General features: G+C 38.7%; 1 protein-coding gene and 1 pseudogene across 1 annotated transcript; both read right to left on the bottom strand.

Annotated features, from left to right (window-relative positions):
* Positions 1-1580: 1580 nt before the first annotated feature.
* On the bottom strand, positions 1581-18098 carry LOC132542396 (zinc finger protein 709-like; annotated as a pseudogene).
* Positions 17036-21199, bottom strand: LOC132542395 (zinc finger protein 14-like). Its single transcript, XM_060204969.1, has 2 exons — positions 21144-21199; positions 17036-19451 (listed from the first exon to the last, which is right to left on the bottom strand). The coding sequence occupies exons 1-2, from the start codon at positions 21197-21199 to the stop codon at positions 18119-18121; spliced, it is 1389 nt and encodes a 462-aa protein (XP_060060952.1). The 3' UTR covers positions 17036-18118.
* Positions 21200-22130: the final 931 nt, after the last annotated feature.

Genomic DNA, 22130 nt, shown 5'->3' with positions numbered 1-22130 from the left:
TTACATTCTCACCAGCAGTGCAGAAGGGTTCCTCTGTGTCCACAGCCTCTCAAGCATTGTTGCTTCTGTCCTTTTTGATGTTTGCCATTTCACAGGGGTGAAGTGCTATCTCAAAGTTGTCTTTATTTGCATTTCTTTGACAATCAGTGGCCTGGAGCAATTTTTCATGTGCTTGTTAGCCTTTTGGATTTCTTCTGTTGTGAATATTCTGTTCCTATCATCTGCCCATTTTTGGATGGGGACATTTTTTTTTTTTGCTAAGTTTGCTGAGCTCTTTGTATATTTTGGTTATTTTTTGTCTGATGTATATCATGTGAAGATCTCCCAATCTGTAAATGGTCTATTTGTGTGATAGTTTCTTTGTCTATACAGATTTTCAATTTGATGTAGTCCCATTTATTTATTATCATTTTCTATTTCTTTTAAAAAATATTTTATTTATTTGATAGAGACAGCCAGAGATTGAGAGGGAAGGGGGGCTAGAGAGGAAGAGAGACAGAGAGGCACCTGAAACTCTGCTTCCCCACTTGTACAGCTTCCCCCCTGCAGGAGGGAACCAGGGACTCAGTCCTGGGACCTTGCACACTGTAATATGTGCACTCTACCAGGTGTGTCACCACCCAGCCCCTATTACTTTCTATTTCTTTGAATACTGATTCAGTTCAGTGTACACGTCTCTCACTTCTTTGGTCAGGTTTATTCCTAGGTATTTTATAGAAATTGCTGCAACAGTGAATGGCAGTGAATTCTGGATATAGGCTTCTTTGGATTTAGGGTTTGCATAAAGAAATGCCACTGATTTTTGTACATTGACTTTGTAGCCTGACACCTTGCTACATTGCCTAATAAGTTCCAGTAACTTTCTTCTGGGTTCTTTAGGTTTTTCTATGTGAACTATCATATCAACTGCAAATAGTGAGAGCTTGACTTTGTGGCCCCCCATAGGACCTTACCCTCAACTTGGATCAACAATGATAGAGAATGTTCCATCCTCTGAATGGAGGGTGGACAACATACTCCATCTACCACCTGAGGAAGATGAGTCCTGATATTAGGCTAGCTTGGAACCTTGCTATTCATGACCACAGAACGTGAGCTCATCTACAGGGATGCAGAGGTCACAGAGGCTCCTAAGCTGAATACAAGCCCCAGACCACGTCAAATTGATGGGGTTGTGGGAGTTCTGGCTTCTGGAATAGCTTCCCTGGTGAACATGGGTGTTGACAGGTCAGTCTGTACTGCAGCCTTTCTCTCTTTCCCTAGTGGGGCAGGGATCTGGGGAACAATGATTGAAAACTTGTTTGCTTCAAATTCCTGCATTTCAGTCTTCAGTTCTCTGATTGTCTGAAGAACCAAAGAAACTGGGGCTCTTCAATTGTTCTACCACGTGACAGGGCCAGAGCTGGGGATCCAACACTACATGGTTACATTCATGAGGTTTCTTTCTCTCCATTGTGAGTTCTGTGATGTAACTGAAGAAACCTAGAAACCATAAATGCTTTACCTCATTGTTTATATTCATAGGGTTTCTCTGCACTGTGAACTGAAGAAACCTAGAAACCATGAGTGCTTTACCTCATTGTTTATATTCATAGGGTTTCTCTGCACTGTGAATTCTTTCATGTGTCTGAAGATTACTGGATTGCCTGAATGTTTTACTACAAAGTTTCCATTCATAATGTTTCTCTCCACTGTGAATTCTTTCATGTGTCTGAAGATAACTGGATGAAATGAATGCATTACTACATTCTTTACATTCATAGCGTTTCTCTCCACTGTGAATTCTGTGAATTTGTTTTTTTTTTAACCAGAGCACTGCTCAGCTCTAGCATATGGCGGTGTGGGGGACTGAACCTGGGAATTTGGAGCCTCAGGCATGAGAGTCTGTGTGCATAACCATTATGCTATCTATCTTCTGCCCTTCCACTGTGAATTCTTTCATGTTTCCAAAGATGACTGGATCTCCTGATTGTTCTATTACATTGTTTACATTCATAGGGTTTCTCATCACCGTGAATTCTTTCATGTGACTGAAGATGACTGGAACAACTGAATGCTTTACTACACTGTTTATATTTACAGGGTTTCTTTCCACTGTGAATTCTTTCATGTGACCAAAGATGAATGGAACAACTGCTTTACTACACTGTTTACATTCATAGGGTTTCTCTCCACTGTGAATTCTTTCATGTTGCTGAAGAGTTCCAGATTGCCGGAATGTTTTACTACACTGTTTACATTCATAGGGTTTCTCTCCACTGTGAATTCTTTCATGTGACCGAAGATGACTGGAACAACTGAACTTTTTACTACACTGTTTACATTCATAGGGTTTCTCTCCACTGTGAATTCTTTCATGTGCCCGAAGACTACTGGAACAACTCAATGTTTTACTACACTGTTTACATTCATAGGGTTTCTCTCCATTGTGAATTCTTTCATGTTGCTGAAGATCCTTGGATTGCCTGAATGTTTTACTACATAGTTTACATTCATAGGGTTTCTCCCCACTGTGTGTTCATTCATGTATAAGAAAATGACCAGCTTGACTGAATGTTTTAGTACACTGTTTACATTCATAAGGTTTCTCTCCACTGTGAGTTCTTTCATGTGCCCAAAGATGACTGGAACAACTTAATGTTTTACTACATAGTTTACATTCATAGGGTTTCTCTCCACTGTGAATTCTTTTATGTTTTTGAAGATGAATAGGATAAGTGAATAATTTGTTGTATACTTCACATTCTTGAGATTGTCTAGCATTATGACTATCTTTGCCCTCAGAGATTTTACTGTTGTATTACTGTAAAATAATGAAGAATTAATGACATTTTAATGAATAACACTGTAATTGATTATCAAAATGCAGGACATTGTTTTACTTAAGCCACAAAAATCAGACTTTAGAAATAGATTTGACTAAAACATATACTGAGGGAGTTGAGTGGTAGTGTAGAGGGTTAATCACATGTGTTGCAAAGCCTAAGGATCCTCTTTTGAGCCCCCAACTCCCCATCTGCAGGGGAGGTGCTTCACAGGCTATGAAATAGGTCTGCCAGTGTCTATCTTTCTCTCCCCATGTTCCCATTCTCTCTCCATTTCTCTCTGTCCTATCCAACAATGAAATCAAGAACAATAAAAATAGTAACTACAATAAAAACAAGGACAACAAAAGGGATAATAATTAAATATTAAAAAATGAAAAAATAACAGATATTGAAAAAAAATAAGATCTCAAGTTAAAAGTAAAGTTAAAAAATGGTAAAAACAGCTGGGCAGTGGTGTAACTGGCTGAGCGCACATGCTACAATGAGCAAAGAACAGGATTCAACCATGGTCCCCACCTGCAGGAGGAAAGCGTTGCAAGTGATGAAGTAGGAATGCAGGAGTCTTTGTCTCTCCCCTCTCTACCTCCCCATTCCTATTGATTTCTGTGTGTCCCTATCCAATACATAAGTAAATAAAAAACTCATAATACCTAAATACTTTCATATAAATATATTATGCCAACTATAAAACTCATAACACCTAAATACTTTCATTAAATATATTATGCCAAATATAATGGTATCATTACAGGTATTTTGTATGCATTAATTGAACTTCTATTGGCTAATAGCAAGTTTTGGATAGGTGTTGAAATTTTTCACTAGAAATATTGATCTTTTCTGGAAGGGCTACCTCTAAGTATCATAAAAATATAGATATTTGCAAGGATCATAGTTCCAGCCCCCGGCTGCCCATGCGCAGGGGGGTTTCTTCACAGGTGGTGAGGTAGGTCTGCAGGTATCTATCTCTTCTCCTTACTGTCTTCCCCTTCTCTCTACATTTCTCTCTGTCCTATCTAACAATGACAACATCAATAACAATAACTACAACAATGAAAAACAGGACAAAAAAAGAAAATAAATAAAAAATATTTAAATGTATATAGATATTCATACATTGAAGATATTCCTATTGCTTCCAAGTGTACTATTTTATAAATACTTAACATCTTTGCCCCTATTTAAATTTTTCCATTTACTTGTTACATGTGAGAAAGATTTTCCTGTAAAGTGGAGAAAAGACAGATAATGTAGGACATCATTATGGTACTCAGTGCCTCAGATTTATTACTGTAAAATAACGTAAGGGAACTTCAGTCATGTACATCACATACATCACATTGGAGTCACTTGTCCAACGATTCTATAACCTAGTCATGAAGTATTTTTGATTTCCTTATTTAAAAAATTGATCTGTGGCAGTGACTATAACGTTCATTTTCTGAATAAAAGGTGTCATATGCAATTGTTAGGTCAGTAGAGAGCACACAATTAAGAACCCATGAGTCTACTTATTCAGGGAAACCATGCAGGCACCTGATCTCAGTAAATTACAGAGACAACACTTTTGAAAACACAGTAGTTTTTTAGGTGGTACATCATGTTTTATTGTAAATGTGACTCTCACCTTTGTTTACTTCCATGTAAGTTATGCTGCCCTTTGGTGGAATGTTCTTGTATCTTTTCTAAAATTACAAAATATAAAACATATTAGAAATTATAAAAATCGGGGCAGAAGGTAGATAGCATAATGGTTATGCAAACAGACTCTCATGCCTGAGGCTCCAAAGTCCCAGGTTCAATCCGCCACACCACCATAAGCCAGAGCTGAACAGTACTCTGGTAAAAAAAAAAAAAGAAAAAATTAATTAATACAAAAAGAAATTATACAAATTGAACTTTTCATCCATCATCAGTCACGGATTCAACTTCCGGAGGCGGAGCTACGAGCAGCAGATCACTTTCTCTCTCTCCTCTTCTCTCCTCTCCTCTCCTCTCCTGGATCAACTAGGAATACCAAAGGAGACCACCAGGACCGAAACAAGACAGGACTACAATGACCACAGGAACCTAGTAAATCACCCGTGAGTACAAACATGAGTGGCTGGTGACAGAGAGGAGAGAGGGGCCTAAGGAGAGATTAAGTGACTGCTAACATTCAGCAGTTTATCAGTGGAGACACCACCTCCAGTCTGCTCAACAAGGGGACAGCTGAAGGGAGGAAAGGACTCCCCAGAGACTCACCAAGTGCAACTCTGAGTCTCCATTGCTACTACCCTCAGAATCTGGAGCAGCAACAGGGACACCAGGGTACAGAGATCTAACCAGGAAACTCAGGAGAAGACCTATACCTCCTTGGCATAGCTGAGGGGCTGTGAAAGTCTCTTTGCATAACCACTGGATTATCTCTGCCACACCCTGCTTTATTTCTTGGTCAGGAGTCAGTGATTAAGCTAAGAAGCCTATTCATAGTTTAAAAGCCCTCAGTCACCCATAGCCTACAGGGAAGAAAAAAAAGAGGCTTTTACACCACTGAGCTCCAACTCAGGGATTGAAAAAAAACTGTTAACTTCCACCACGGTAAACCCTTTAATTAAATTACTTAGACACAAGTCAATCCAGGCAATAGTGATCAATAATTTGAAAATTACTGATAAAGGGAACTCATAACAAAATATATAAAATGGTTAAAACAACAAGAAAAAATATTGGAGACTCGAACCAGGACAAGAGTCCAGCTAAAAGTCCTCCAGAGGGTGAAGCACAAAACAACGAGTTCAATATCCAAACATTAGCTAAGGAAATAATAACAGGAGTGAGTAAAGAATTTGAAAAAATTGTAATCAGAAATGCAGAAACAACAAATGAGAATATGGAAGAAAATTCTAATAATCTCATGGTTATTAGAGAACTGAAAGCTGAAATCTCTGAGCTAAGAAGGAAACTAGCTGAACAAGCTAAAACAGTATCAGAGCAGTGCAACAAAATAGATGAACTCCAGAAAGCAGTAGACGGCAGAGAGACTAGAATCTATGAGGCTGAAGACAGAATTAGCAAGATTGAGAATGAATTAGAGACAACTAAAAAAGAAGTAAGAGATCTCAAAAAGAGATTAAGAGATGCTGAAAACAACAACAGAGTCCTATGGGATGACTTCAAAAGAAACAATATACGCATTATTGGCTTACCAGAGGAAGAAAGAGAAGGAGAGGAAGAAAGCATTCTCCAGGCCATAATAGCTGAAAACTTCTCTAGTCTAGACAACACCAAAGACATAAAGATTCAAGAAGCCCAGAGGGTCCCAAACAGAATTAACCCAGACCTAAAGACACCAAGACATATCATACTTAGAATGGAAAGGAATAAGGATAAAGAAAGGATCCTCAAGGATGCAAGAGAAAAACAAAGAGTCACCTACACAGGAAAACCCATAAGATTAGCAGCAGACTTCTCCATACAAACACTACAGGCCAGAAGAGAATGGCAAGATATCTATCGAGTGCTCAATGAGAAAGGCTTTCAGCCAAGAATACTATATCCTGCTAGATTGTCATTCAGACTAGATGGAAGCATCAAAACCTTCTCAGACAAGCAACAGTTGAAGGAAGCAACCATCACCAAGCCTGCCCTGAAAGAAGTTCTGAAAGGTCTCCTATAAACAACCAGACCACCACAAATAGGACATATATCAAAACACTCTAAAACTCTACAAGAAGGGCGTTAAAATATCTTCAATCTTTGATATCAATAAATGTCAATGGCCTGAATTCACCTATTAAAAGACACAGAGTAGGAAGATGGATCAGAAAACAAAACCCAACAATATGTTGTCTACAGGAAACTCACCTAACTCAACAAGACTAACACAGACTTAAAGTGAAAGGATGGAAAACTATCATACAAGCCAATGGCCCACAAAAAAGGGCAGGAACAGCTATTCTCATATCTGACATGATAGACTTTAAAATAGATAAGATTAAAAAAGATAGGAATGGACACTACTTAATGCTCAGAGGATCAGTCAATCAAGAGGACTTAACAATTATTAATATCTATGCACCCAATGAGAAGCCATTTAAATACATCAAACTTCTACTGAAAGAGCTACAGCAATATATTAACAGTAACACAATCATAGTAGGGGACTTCAACACTCCGCTATCTCAACTTGACAGATCATCCAGGAAGAAAATCAGTAAAGACATAAGGGAGCTAAATGAAGAAATAGATAAACTAGAACTATTGGACATTTTCAGAGTCATCATCAGTCACAATCAAACCTTGTTCACTGAACAGTATCTCTGTCTCTACACTGGTGAACAAAAAGTGATTTGTCTTCTAGTTGAAAAATTAAGGCTATTAGAGTTACCTAGTGAAAGAAAGTTCCTCAAGTTTTCACACATCACATCTCTGTAGAATTTCTTCTCTGAAGGATTCAATAGTGCCCACTCCTCTTGAGTGAATATCACAGCTACATCTTCACAGGTCACTGAGCCTTAAAATATGTGCAATGTGTTCATGTGAGAAAATGTGAGTGACAGCATATTAGCCATTCAGTCTTGACTTTAGGAAGCCTGTGAAGGATTGTCTCATCTGAAAACATGTCTTTGGTGACTTGAAAATCAAATACCTCTTAATTATGGTCTAGAAGTTGGTACATTGATTATAACAATGGCCTCTCACAAGACCAAGTTCAATCCCTGGCATCTCACGTGACAGAGAAATATTCCTATTCTCACTCTTCCCCTCTATACTTTTATAATTAGTAAATGATAAAATCTTAAAGTTGTGTGGGAGTACAACTGATAGAATGCTCATGTTACCATACAGAAGGACCACGATTCTATATATCCTAGTTCTCACATGCACGGGGGAAGGCACTCTTCACAAGTGGTGGAGAAGTTTTGGACATTTCCTTCATTATTTATAATGTAAAGTTTATATAGGTAAAGAGAATTTGATAGGGAGAGTGACGTAGAAGGTAACTGGAATTGAACCTATAGCCCCTGGGGACTTAGAGCTCAAAGTTGGTGTGTCTTCTATCTTCACTTCTCATAAAAATTAACATTAATTTCATTTATTATATATGAATAACAATTTCACATCACACACACACAGATAGATATATCTCTACTTCACTTTCCTTATTAAATTCTCTTTACCTATATAAAACTCAAAATTATAAATAAGTAAATAGCCACTGGGTGTAATGAATTCATAATGAAGCCACAGTGATAAAAAAATAAAAGATGGGATAAAAAAAGAACACATGTGATGATTATGATAAGTTTGTTAGAAATGAAATAGAAAGATGTCCCGGAGGTGACACAGTGGTAAAGCTTTGGACTCTCAATCATGAGGTGCCGAGTTTGATCCCCGGCATCAAATGTGCCAGAGTGATCTCTGGTTCTTTCTCTCTCCTGCTATCTTTCTCATAAATAAAGAAAATATTAAAAAAGAAAAAAATAAATGAAACATCTCAAGCCACACAGCTTTTTATTATTAACAGGTACAAGGCAGGGTGCACCTGGCTAAGGGTACATATATAACCATGACACAAGACCTAGGTTTGAGACTTGCTTCCCTCCTGAGTGGGGGACACTTCATGAGCAGTGAACAGGCCTGCAGGTGTCTCCTATCAAATAAAATGGAAAGAAAAAATGGCGTTCTGCAGGAGTGGATTCAAAGTTCTCACAATGAGCTCAGGAAATAAACCTGGTTTAGGGTTGGGCCATAGTGCAGTGGGTTAAGTGCATGTGGCGGAAAGTACAAGAACCAGAGTAGGGATCCTGGTTCGAGCCCCCAGCTCCCCAGCTGCAGGGGAGTCATTTTACAATCTGCAGAGCAGGTCTGCAGGAATCTTAAGTTTCTCTCTCCCTCTATGTCTTCCACCCTGTATCCATTTCTCTCTGTCATATCCAACCATGAATGACATCAGCAATAACAATAATAGCCACAACAAGGCTTCAACAACAAGGGCAAGAAAAGGGGGGAAAAAGAAATAAACCAGGTGACAGAAAAAAAGGGGAGGCCAAGAAGAACAGTAATCCAGTAATATACACCCTCCTCATTTCTGTCTATCATAGGAAGTAAAATATAATTTATAAATAAAAAAGATGCTATGAGGAGGAAGGAACCATTGTGGAAATTCTGTAGCAGTGAAAGGGTATTATGTTCCTTAAGATGCACATGGATGTTACAACAGTAACCAAAAACATATAGAAGTCATCCTCAGTACAGTATATAATATCTGATTTGGAAATGTCTTCAGAGACCTGAGCTCAACATCAATGATAAAAAAATTAATGGAAAAATGTACCCTTGAGACTACATCACATTGAAAATATTTGGTATAATCACAAAACCTAACACCAAGAGAAGAAATGCAGTAAAATAAAATAAAGCATATTTACATGCTATACATCAAAACACTAATCAGCAATATATGTACTCACACAACTCAGTAAAGTAACATGAACAACCACAGTAAATGTACAGAAAGACATTTATAATCTCTTTAACCAAGAAGATGTTTAGTCACAGGGCAATTAAAAATCACTCACAGGGAGTTGGGCGGTAGTGCAGCAGGTTAAGCGCACATGAAGCGAAGCGCAAGGACTGGCGTAAGGATCCTGGTTCAAATCCCCAGCTCCCCACCTGCAGGGGAGTCACTTCACAAGCGGTGAAGCAGGTCTGCAGGTGTCTGTCTTTCCACCTCTCTGTCTTACCCTCCTCTCTCCATTTCTCTCTGTCCTATACAACAACAATGACATTAAAAACAACAATAAAACAACCAGGACAACAAAATGGAATAAATAAATATAAAAATATTAAAAACAAACAAAAAAAATCACTCACAGTCCCTGAGTGTCAGATACCTGTATATTAGAACAATAATATTTCACTTTTTTTAAAGAGTAATTCTAGTTTAATAGCCTTTTGTAGATTTGCTGAATTTTATAATATCTTACACAAAGATGAAGAAAAGCATACATAGAAACTAAGCAGAACAGGAACCCAGTAAATCACCCGTGAGTACAAACAAGAGTGTCTGGTGACAGAGAGGAGAGAGGAGCCTAAGGAGAGATTAAGTGACTGCTAACAGTTCAGCAGTTTCTCAGTTGAGACACCACCTCCAGTCTGCTCCACAACAAGAGGACAGCTGAAGGGAGGAGAGGACTCCCCAGAGACTTACCAAGTGCAACTCTGAGTCTCCATTGCTACTACCCTCAGAATCTGGAGCAGCGACAGGGAGGGACACCAGGGAACAGAGATCTAACCAGGAAACTCAGAAGACCTATACCTCTGTGGCATAGATGAGAGGCTGTCAAAGTCTCTTTGCATAACCACAGGATTATCTCTGCCACACCCTGCTTTATCTCTTGGTCAGGAGTCAGTGATTAAGCTAAGAAGCCTATTGATACTATAAAAACCCAAGGCTCACATAGCCTACAAAAAAAAAAAAAAGAGGCTTTTAAACCACTGAGCTCCAACTCAGGGATTGAAACAACTGCTAATTTCCACCACTGTAAACCCTTTAATTACCTTACTTAGACACAAGTCAATCCAGGCAATAGTGATCAATAATTTGAAAAGTACTGATAAAGGGAACTCATAACATAATATATAAAATGGTTAAAACAACAAGAAGAAATATTGGAGAATCGAACAAGGACAAGAGTCCAGCTAAAAGTCCTACAGAGGGCGAAGCACAAAATAACGAGTTCAACATCCAAACATTAGCTAAGGAAATAATAACAGGAGTGAGTAAATTACTTGAAAAAATTGTAATCAGAAATACAGGAACAACAAATGAGAATATGGAAGAAAATACGAATTTTCTCATGGTTATTAGAGAGCTGAAAGCTGACATCACTGAGCTAAGGATGCAACTAGCTGAACAAGCTAAAACAGTATCAGAGCAGGGCAACAAAATAGATGAACTCCAGAAAACAGCAGAGGGCAGAGAGACTAGAATAAATGAGGCTGAAGACAGAATTAGCAAGATTGAGGATGAATTAGAGACAACTGAAAAAGAAGTAAGAGATCTCAAAAAGAGATTAAGAGATGCTGAAAACAACAACAGAGTCCTATGGGATGACTTCAAAAGAAACAATATACGCATTATTGGCATACCAGAGGAAGAAAGAGGAGAGGAAGAAAGCATTTTCTAAGCCATAGTAGCTGAAAACTTCTCTAGTCTAGACAACATCAAAGACATAAAGATTCAAGAATCCCAGAGGGTCCCAAACAGAATTAACCCAGACCTAAAGACACCAAGACATATCATACTTAGAATGGAAAGGAATAAGGATAAAGAAAGGCTGCAAGAGAAAAACAGTCACCTACAAAGGAAAATCCATAAGATTAGCAGCAGACTTCTCCATACAAACACTACAGACCAGAAGAGAACGGCAAGATATCTATCGAGTGCTCAATGAGAAAGGCTTTCAGCCAAGAATACTATATCCTGCTAGACTGTCATTCAGACTAGATGGAGGCATCAAAACCTTCTCAGACAAGCAACAGTTGAAGGAAGCAACCATCACCAAGCCTGCCCTGAAAGAAGTTCTGAAAGGTCTCCAATAAACAATCAGACCACTCCAAATAGGGCATATATCAAAACACCCTAAAACTCTATAAGAATGGCGTTAAAATATCTTGAATCTTTGATATCAATAAATGTCAATGGCCCGAATTCACCTATTAAAAGACACAGAGTAGGAAGATGGATCAGAAAACACAACCCAACAATATGCTTTCTACAGGAAACTCACCTAACTCAACAAGACTAACAGAGACTTAAAGTGAAAGGATGGAAAACTATCACACAAGCCAATGGCCCACAAAAAAGGGCAGGAACAGCTATTCTCATATCTGACATGATAGACTTTAAAATAGATAAGATTAAAAAAGATAGGAATGGACACTACTTAATGCTCAGAGGATCAGTCAATCAAGAGGACTTAACAATTACTAACATCTATGCACCCAATGAGAAGCCATCTAAATACATCAAACTTCTACTGAAAGAGCTACAGCAATATATTAACAGTAACACAATCATAGTAGAGGACTTCAACACCCCACTCTCTCAACTTGACAGATCATCCAGGAAGAAAATCAGTAAAGACATAAGGGAGCTAAATGAACAGATAGATAAACTAGAACTATTGAACATTTTCAGAGTCATTCATCCCAAGAAACTGGAATACACATTTTACTCAAATCCACATGGGTCATTCTCAAGGATAGAACATATATTACGCCACAAAGACAGCATCAGCCAATTCAAGAGCATAGAAATCATCCCAAGCATCTTCTCAGACCACATTGGAATTAAACTAACACTCAACAATCAACAAAAGTTTAGTAACAGTACAAAAATGTGGAAGCTCAACAGTATACTTCTTAACAACTTCTGGGTCAAAGAGGATATCAAGGAAGAAATCAAAATGTTTCGAGAGTTCAATGAAAATGAAAACACAAGCTATCAAAATATTTGGGACACAGCTAAAGCAGTCCTAAGAGGGAAGTTCATAGCTATACAAGCACACTTTAGAAAAAGCACAAATAAACAGCCTGATTGCACACCTTAAAGACCAAGAAGAAGAACAACAAAGGAACCCTAAAGCAACCAGAAGGACAGAAATCACTAAAGTTAGGGCAGAAATAAATAACATTGAGAATAGGAAAACCATACAAAAGATCAATGAAAGTAAATGCTGGTTCTTCAAAAGAGTAAACTGTTGTATGCTATACATTGGATAGTTCTCCCCCGCCAAGAGAATTGGATCAGTCCAGTTAGTTTCGCGGGCCCGCTTGGCCCCGCCCCTAGGAACCCCGCCAGAGTTCCAGAGTTACAGAGTTAGGGGGTTTCAGAGCTTCAGAGTAGGAGAGTAAGAGAGGGTTCCAGAGTTGCAGTAAGAGAGAGTTCTTGCGTCGCTGCAAGGAGACAGCAGAGTTCTGTTTGGTGATTAGTTTGTTTTAGTTTATGAATCGTTGTTCCTGAATAAAGAAATACAGCTTCCCTGCCCAGCCGTTGTCTCCGGTCTCTGTTACCCGCCCATGAAGCTAGCCCACCCAGCTAGAGCCGCCGAAATTTTTAACAACAGTAAACAAAATCGACAAACCTTTAACCAGACTCACTAAACAAAGAAGGGAGAAGACCCAAATAAATCGGATAGTAAATGAAAGAGGAGATATCACAACAGACACCGCAGAAATTCAACATATCATGTTAGGCTTCTATGAACAACTATATGCCACCAAGCTAGAGAACCTGGAAGAAATGGACAAGTTCCTAGATACCTACCAACTTCCAAAACTAAGTAAAGAGGAAGTGGATAACATGAACAGGCCCATCACAACTAATGAAATTGAAACAGTGATCAAAAATCTCCCGAAAAATAAAAGTCCTGAACCAGATGGTTTTACAAATGAATTCTACAAAACCTTCAAAGAAGAACTAATACCTCTACTTTTAAAAGTCTTCCAGAAGATTGAAGACACTGGAATACTCCCTGCCAGCTTCTATGAAGCCAATATCACCCTGATACCAAAAGCAGACAGGGACACAACCAAAAAAGAAAACTATAGACCAATATCTCTGATGAACATAGATGCTAAAATACTGAACAAAATTCTAGCCAACCGGATACAGCAGTATATCAAAAAGATTGTTCATCATGACCAAGTGGGGTTTATCCCAGGCATGCAAGGTTGGTTTAATATACGTAAATCAATCAATGTGATCCACCACATGAACAAAAGCAAGACCAAAAACCACATGGTCATATCAATAGATGCAGAGAAAGCCTTTGACAAAATACAACATCCCTTTATGATCAAAACACTACAAAAAATGGGAATAGACGGAAAATGCCTGAAGATAGTGGAGTCTATATACAGCAAACCTACAGCCAACATCATACTCAATGGTGAAAAACTGGAAGCATTTCCACTCAGATCAGGTACTAGACAGGGCTGCCCACTATCATCATTACTATTCAACATAATGTTGGAAGTTCTTGCCATAGCAATCAGGCAGGAACAAGGAATTAAAGGGATACAAATTGGAAGAGAAGAAGTCAAACTCTCCTTATTTGCAGATGACATGATAGTATACATGGAAAAACCTCAGGAATCCAGCAAGAAGCTTTTGGAAATCATCAGGCAATACAGTAAGGTGTCAGGTTACAAAATTAACATTCTAAAGTTGGTGGCATTCCTCTATGCAAACACTAAGTTAGAAGAAATTGAAATGCAGAAATCGATTCCTTTTACTATAGCAACAAAAACAATAAAATATCTAGGAGTAAATCTAACCAAAGAACTGAAAGACTTGTATACTGAAAATTATGAGTCACTACTCAAAGAAATTGAAAAAGACACAAAGAAGTGGAAAGATATTCCATGTTCATGGGTTGGAAGAATTAACATCATCAAAATGAATATATTACCCAGAGCCATCTACAAATTTAATGCTATCCCCATCAAGATCCCAAGCACAATTTTTAAGAGAATAGAACAAATGCTACAAATGTTTATCTGGAACCAGAAAAGACCTAGAATTGCCAAAACAATATTGAGAAAAAAGAACAGAACTGGAGGCATCACACTCCCAGATCTCAAACTGTATTATAGGGCCATTGTCATCAAAACTGCTTGGTACTGGAACATGAACAGACACACTGACCAGTGGAATAGAATTGAGATCCCAGAAATGAGGCCCCACACCTATGGACATCTAATCTTTGACAAAGGGGCCCAGACTATTACATGGGAAAAGCAGAGACTCTTCAACAAATGGTGTTGGAAACAATGGGTTGAAACATGCAGAAGAATGAAACTGAATCACTGTATTTCACCAAATACAAAAGTAAATTCCAAGTGGATCAAGGACTTGGATGTTAGACCACAAACTATCAAATACTTAGAGTAAAATATTGGCAGAACTCTTTTCCGAATAAATTTTAAAGACATTTTCAATGAAACGAATCCAATTACAAAGAAGACTAAGGCAAATATAAACCTATGGGACTACATCAAATTAAAAAGCTTCTTCACAGCAAAAGAAACCACTACCCAAAGCAAGAGACCCCTCAAAGAATGGGAGAAGATCTTTACATGCCATACATCAGACAAGAGTTTAATAACCAACATATATAAAGAGCTTGCCAGACTCAACAACAAGACAACAAATAACCCCATCCAAAAATGGGGGGAGGACTTGGATAGAATATTCACCACAGAAGAGATCCAAAAGGCCGAGAAACACATGAAAAAATGCTCCAAGTCTCTGATTGTCAGAGAAATGCAAATCAAGACAACAATGAGATATCACTTCACTCCTGTGAGAATGTCATACATCAGAAAAGGTAACAGCAACAAATGCTGGAGAGGGTGTGGGGTCAAAGGAACCCTCCTGCACTGCTGGGGGGAATGTCAATTGGTCCAGCCTCTGTGGAGAACAGTCTGGAGAACTCTCACAAGGCTAGAAATGGACCTACCATATGACCCTGCAATTTCTCTCCTGGGGATATATCCTAAGGAACCCAACACATCCATCCAAAAAGATCTGTGTACACATATGTTCTTGGCAGCACAATTTGTAATAGCCAAAACCTGGAAGCAACCCAGGTGTCCAACAACAGATGAGTGGCCGAGCAAGTTGTGGTATATATACACAATGGAATACTACTCAGCTGTCAAAAATGGTGACTTCACCGTTTTCAGCCAATCTTGGATGGACCTTGAAAAATTCATGTTGAGTGAAATAAGTCAGAAGCTGAAGGATGAATATGGGATGATCTCACTCTCAGGCAGAAGTTGAAAAACAAGATCAGAAAAGAAAACACAAGTAGAACCTGAAATGGAATTGGCGTATTGCACCAAAGTAAAAGACTCTGGGGTGGGTGGGTGGGGAGAATACAGATCCATGAAGGATGATAAATGAAATAGTGGGGGTTGTATTGTTAAATGGGAAACTGAGGAATGGTATGCATGTACAAACTATTGTATTTACTGTTGAATGTAAAACATTAATTCCTCAATAAAGAAAAAAAAAAAAAGAAACTAAGCAGAATTTTGTTAGGTCTCTGATATCCCAAGAAAGACGTCTTTCTCAGTGGGAACACCGGATTAATACCATTACTTTTATCTGCAAAAATTAAAACATTTTCAACAGTTCTATGTCACTAAGCAACATAAGAATAGTTCATCCTGTATACAATGCTGGGTAGAGAGAAAAAGAAGGCTAGGGGGTCAAGTGGTGAGACACTTGGTTAAGTGTTCATTTTAAAATGTGCAAATACCCAGTTCAAGCTTCCTGTCCCCATATACTTGAGGAAAGCTTCATGAAATGTGAAGCAGGCCTGCAGGTTTCTCTCTGTGTCTCCCTTGCTATCTCCTCTGCTCCATCAATTTCTCAATCCTTTATTAAATAAATACACAAATATTTTAAAAATCTACTTTAAAAAAGAGAGAAAATTCCTTCCAGCTCCATCCAAGATGAGTCAGAGAAGGTGTGTTCACTATTCTTAATAGCTGCATAGTATTCCATTGTGTATATATACCACAGCTTTCTCAGCCACTCATCTGTTGTTGAGCACCTGGGTTGCTTCCAGGTTTTAACTAATACAAATTGTGCTGCTATGAACATAGGTGTATACGTATCTTTCTGGTTGGGTATTATGGTGTCCTTGGGTTATATCCCCAGGAGAGGAATCATTCGCAGCTACAGCAACTCGAACCTGCCACCCAGCTGTGCGTGTGCAGGACCTCACTGGCGCCACTTGGCCTGATGGGAGCTGTATCCGCCCCCTTGCCATCAGCCTCGGGAGAAGAGCCGTGTGAACCACAAGTCCCAGCAGCCCGTGCGGCTGGCCTAAGCTGATGCTCCTGGAAACACAGATTCCTCTGTCCTGGAGCCCAGTGCTGCCTCTCTAGCCTGGTAGTTCAGGGTCGGCGTCTTGTGGTTTTTAAGGAGCAGGAAGCTCTAGATAATGAATTAGTGAGCTGCTCTGCCCCAATGATGACTTAGTGAGAACAATCTAAGCTGTTTGCTATTTTATTGATTTGATTTGTATTTATTTACGGTTGAGAAAGAGAAATTGATAGTCGGGTCAGGGTAAAGGCACATCTGGCTGAGAGCACATGTTACAGGCATGAGACTTAATTTATCTTCATTTATTTATTGACAGCCAGAAATCAAGAGCGAAAAGGGAGACAGGGAGGCAGAGACACCTGCACTGCTGGTGGGAATGTCAATTGGTCCAACCTTTGTGGAGAACAGTCTGGAAAACTCTCACAAGGCTAAAAATGGACCTACCCTATGACACTCCAATTCCTCTCCTGGGGATATACCTAAGGAACCCAACACATCCATCCAAAAAGATCTGTGTACACATATGTTCTTGGCAGCACAATTTGTAATAGCCAAAACCTGGAAGCAACCCAGGTGTCCAACAACAGATGAGTGGCTGAGAAAGTTGTGGTATATATACACAATGGAATACTACTCAGCTGTCAAAAATGGTGACTTCACCGTTTTCAGCCGATCTTGGATGGACCTTGAAAAATTCATGTTATGTGAAATAAGTCAGAAGCTGAAGGATGAATATGGGATGATCTCACTCTCAGGCAGAAGTTGAAAAACAAGATCAGAAGAAAAAACACAAGAACTTTAACTGGAATTGGCGTATTGCAACAAAGTAAAAGTCTCTGAGGTGGGTGGGTTATGCATGTACTAATTACTGTATTTACTATTGAATGTAAAACATTAATTCCCCAATAAAGAAATTTAAAAATTAAAAAAGATGGTGGGCATGTGTCATCTAGAGACTTGACCAGAGCAAGAGGCCACATTCCTGAGAGTTTTCTCACCTGGATCTGGCTACTGGCAAAAAGTCTCAGTTCTGGGGGCCAGGTGGAGGCACACCTGGTTTAGCACATACATTACAGTACATAAAGACCTGGGTTCAAGGCCCTGGCCCCTACCTGTGGGGAAAAACTTCACGAATAGTGAAACAGGACTCAGGTGTCTCTCTGTCTATCTCCCCCTCCCTCTCAATTTCTGTCTCTATCCAATAATAAATCAATAAAATATTTCTGAAAGAAAGAGGCAGAAACTGCCCTCAGAGTTGCATATTCTCATGTCTGCTATATCACTGGATATGTAGGTCAACATTCTCTGCATGAAATAAAACCACACACAAGAAAAGTGTGAATACCAGGGAGTGGGAGACGGTTGGAGGTGGTGATCTCCATGGGTGGCTCAATGTTTTACTTCATTGTTTACATTCATAGAATTTCTCTCCCCTGTGAATTCTTTCATGTCTCTGAAGATGACTGGAACGCCCGAATGTTTTACTACATTGTTTACATTCATAGGGTTTCTCTCCACTGTGAATTCTTTCATGTCTCTGAAGATGACTGGAATGCCCGAATGTTTTACTACATTGTTTACATTCATAGGGTTTCTCTCCACTGTGAATTCTTTCATGTGCCCGAAGAGTACTGGAACAACTGAATGCTTTACTACACTGCTTACATTCATAGGGTTTCTCTCCACTGTGAATTCTTTCATGTGCCCGAAGAGTACTGGATTGCCTGAATGTTTTACTACACAATTTACATTCATAGGGTTTCTCTCCACTGTGAATTCTTTCATGTACTCGAAGAGTACTGGATTGCCTGAATGTTTTACTACACAATTTACACTCATAGAGTTTCTCTCCACTGTGAATTCTTTCATGTAACCGAAGACTACTGGAAGAACTGAATGTTTTACCACATTGTTTACACTCATAAGGTTTCTCTCCACTATGAATTCTTTCATGTTTCCGAAGAGTACTGGAATCACTGAATGTTTTACTACACTGTTTACATTCATAGGGTTTCTCTCCACTGTGAATTCTTTCATGTAACCGAAGACGACTGAAAGAACTGAATGTTTTCCTACATTGTTTACATTTATAGGGTTTCTCTCCACTGTGAATTCTTTCCTGTCTCTGAAGATGACTGGAACAACTGAATGTTTTACTACCTTGTTTACATTCATAGGGTTTCTCTCCACTGTGAATTCTTTCATGTCTCTGAAGATGACTGGAACAACTGAATGTTTTACTACATTGTTTACATTCATAGGGTTTCTCTCCACTTTGAGTTCGTTCATATATATGAAAATGACCAGCTTGACTGAATGTTTTACTACATTGTTTACACTCATAGGGTTTCTCTCCACTGTGAATTCTTTCATGTCTCTGAAGATGACTGGAACAACTGAATGCTTTACTACACTGTTTACATTCATAGGGTTTCTCTCCACTGTGAGTTCGTCCATGTATATGAAAATGACCAGCTTGACTGAATGTTTTACTACATTGTTTACACTCATAGGGTTTCTGTCCACTGTCAGTTTTTTCATGTTTCCAAAGATGACTGGATCTCTTGAATGTTCCATTACATTGTTTATATTCATAGGGTTTCTCTCCACTGTGAATTCTTACGTGTTTTTGTAGATGAATAGGATAAGTGAATAATTTGCTGTATACTTCACATTCTTGAGATATTCCAGCATTCTGACTGTCTTTGTCCTCAGAGATGTTTACTGTTGTATTACTGTAAAATAATTAACAAGTAATTAATGACATTTCAGTGAATAACACTGTAATTGATTATCAAAATGCAGGACATTATTTTACTTAATAAGCTACAAAATCAGACATTAGAAATAGATTTGACTAAAACATATACTGAGGGAGTCGCGTGGGTAGCGAAGTGGGTTAAGCATAGGTGGCACAAACTGTAAGGATCCTGGTTTGAGGCCCTTGCTCCCCACCTGCAGGGGAGTTGCTACACAGGCAGTAAAATACGTCAGCAGGTGTCTATCTTTCTCTCCCCCTCTCTGTCTTCCCCCTTCTTTTTCCATTTCTCTGTCCTATCCAACAATGACAACATCGATAACAACAACAATAATCACTACAACAACAATAAAAAACAAGTATAACAAAAGGGATAATTAAGTGTTTTAAAAAAATATACTGAAAAAATCACAGATATTGAAAAATAATTTAAAAATCAAGTTAAAAAAATGGTAAAAAGGGCTGCTCAGTGGTGTACCTGCCTGAGCGCACATACTACAACAAGCAAAGTAGAGGGTTCAAGCGCCCATCCCCACCTGCAGGCGGAAAGCTTTGCAAGTGGTGACGTAGGAATGCAGGAGTCTTTGTCTCTCCCCTCTCTACCTCCCCATTCCTATTGATTTCTGTGTGTCCCTATCCAATACATAAGTAAATAAATTTTAAAAACTCATAATACCTAAATACTTTCATATAAATATATTATGCCAAATATAAAACTCATAATACCTAAATACTTTCATATGAATATACTATGCCAAATATAGTGGTATCATTACAGGTATTTTGCATGCATTAATTGAACTTCTATTGGTTAATAGCAAGTTTTAGCTCTGTGTTGAAATTTTCCACTAGAAATATTGATCTTTTCTGGAAGGGCTACATCTAAGTATCATAAAAATATAGATATTTGCAAGGATCGCGGTTCCAGGCCTCGGCTCCCCACCTGCAGGGGGGGTGCTTCACAGGTGGTGAGGCAGGTCTGCAGGTATCTATCTTTCTCTCCCCCCTCTGTCTTCCCCATCTCTCTCCATTTCTCTGTCCTATATAACAACGACAACATCAATAACAATAACTACAACAATGAAAAACAAGGGCAACAAAAAAGAAAATGAATAAAAAATATTTAAATATATATATAGATATTCATACATTGAAGATATTCTTATTGCTTCCAAGTGTACTATTTTATAAATACTTAACATCTTTGCTCCTTTTTAAAAATTTCCATTTACTTTTACATGTGAGAAAGATTTTCCTGTAAAGTGGAGAAAAGACAGATAATGTAGGACATCATTATGGTACTCAGTGCCTCAGATTTATTACTGTAAAATAACGTAAGGGAACTTCAGTCATGTACATCACATACATCACATTGGAGTCACTTGTCCAACGATTCTATAATCATTGAAGTATTTTTGATTTCCTTAATTAAAAAATTGATCTATTTGTGGCAGTGACTATAACTTTCATTTTCTGAATGAACTGTATTAAAAGGTGTCATATGCAATTGTTAGGTCAGTAGAGAGCACACAATTAAGAACCCATGAGTCTACTTATTCAGGGAAACCATGCAGGCACCTGATCTCAGTAAATTACAGAGACAACACTTTTGAAAACACAGTAGTTCTTTAGGTGGTACATCATGCTTTATTGTGATTGTGACTCTCACCTTTGTTTACTTCCATTTAAGTTATGCTGCCCTTTGGCGGAATGTTCTTGTATCATTTCTAAAATTGCAAAATATAAAACGTATTAGAAATTATAAAAATCGGACTACTGGAAGCGGAGCTACGAGCAACAGAGCGCTTTCTCTCTTCTCCTCTCCTCTCCCCTCCTCTCCCAGATCAACTAGGAATACCAAAGGAGACCACCAGGACCGAAACAAGACAGGACTACAATGACCACAGGAACCTAGTAAATCACCCGTGAGTACAAACACGCGTGGCTGGTGACAGAGAGGAGAGAGGGGCCTAAGGAGAGATTAAGTGACTGCTAACAGTTCAACAGTTTATCAGTGGAGACACCACCTCCAGTCTGCTCCACAACAAGGGGACAGCTGAAGGGAGGAAAGGACTCCCCAGAGACTCACCAAGTGCAACTCTGAGTCTCCATTGCTACTATCCTCAGAATCTGGAGCAGCAACAGGGAGGGACTCCAGGGGACAGAGATCTAACCGGGAAACTCAGGAGAGGACCTATACCTCAGGTGGCATAGCTGAGGGGCTGTGAAAGTCTCTTTGCATAACCACTGGATTATCTCTGCCACACACTGCTTTATCTCTTGGTCAAGAGTCAGTGATTAAGCTAAGAAGCCTATTGATAGTTTAAAAGCCCTCAGGCTCCCATAGCCTACAGGGAAGAAAAAAAAGAGGCTTTTACACCACTGAGCTCCAACTCAGGGATTGAAAAAACTGTTAACATCCACCACTATAAACCCTTTAATTAAATTACTTAGACACAAGTCAATCCAGGCAATAGTGATCAATAATTTGAAAATTACTGATAAAGGGAACTCATAACATAATATACAAAATGGTTAAAACAACAAGAAAAAATATTGGAGACTCGAACCAGGACAAGAGTCCAGCTAAAAGTCCTCCAGAGGGTGAAGCACAAAACAACGAGTTCAATATCCAAACATTAGCTAAGGAAATAAT

Source organism: Erinaceus europaeus, chromosome 13, assembly GCF_950295315.1.
Source record: "Erinaceus europaeus chromosome 13, mEriEur2.1, whole genome shotgun sequence".
Taxonomy (NCBI): Eukaryota; Metazoa; Chordata; class Mammalia; order Eulipotyphla; family Erinaceidae; genus Erinaceus; species Erinaceus europaeus.
Note: the sequence above shows the minus strand (reverse complement) of the source record. Positions and strands in the feature narration are given on the sequence as shown.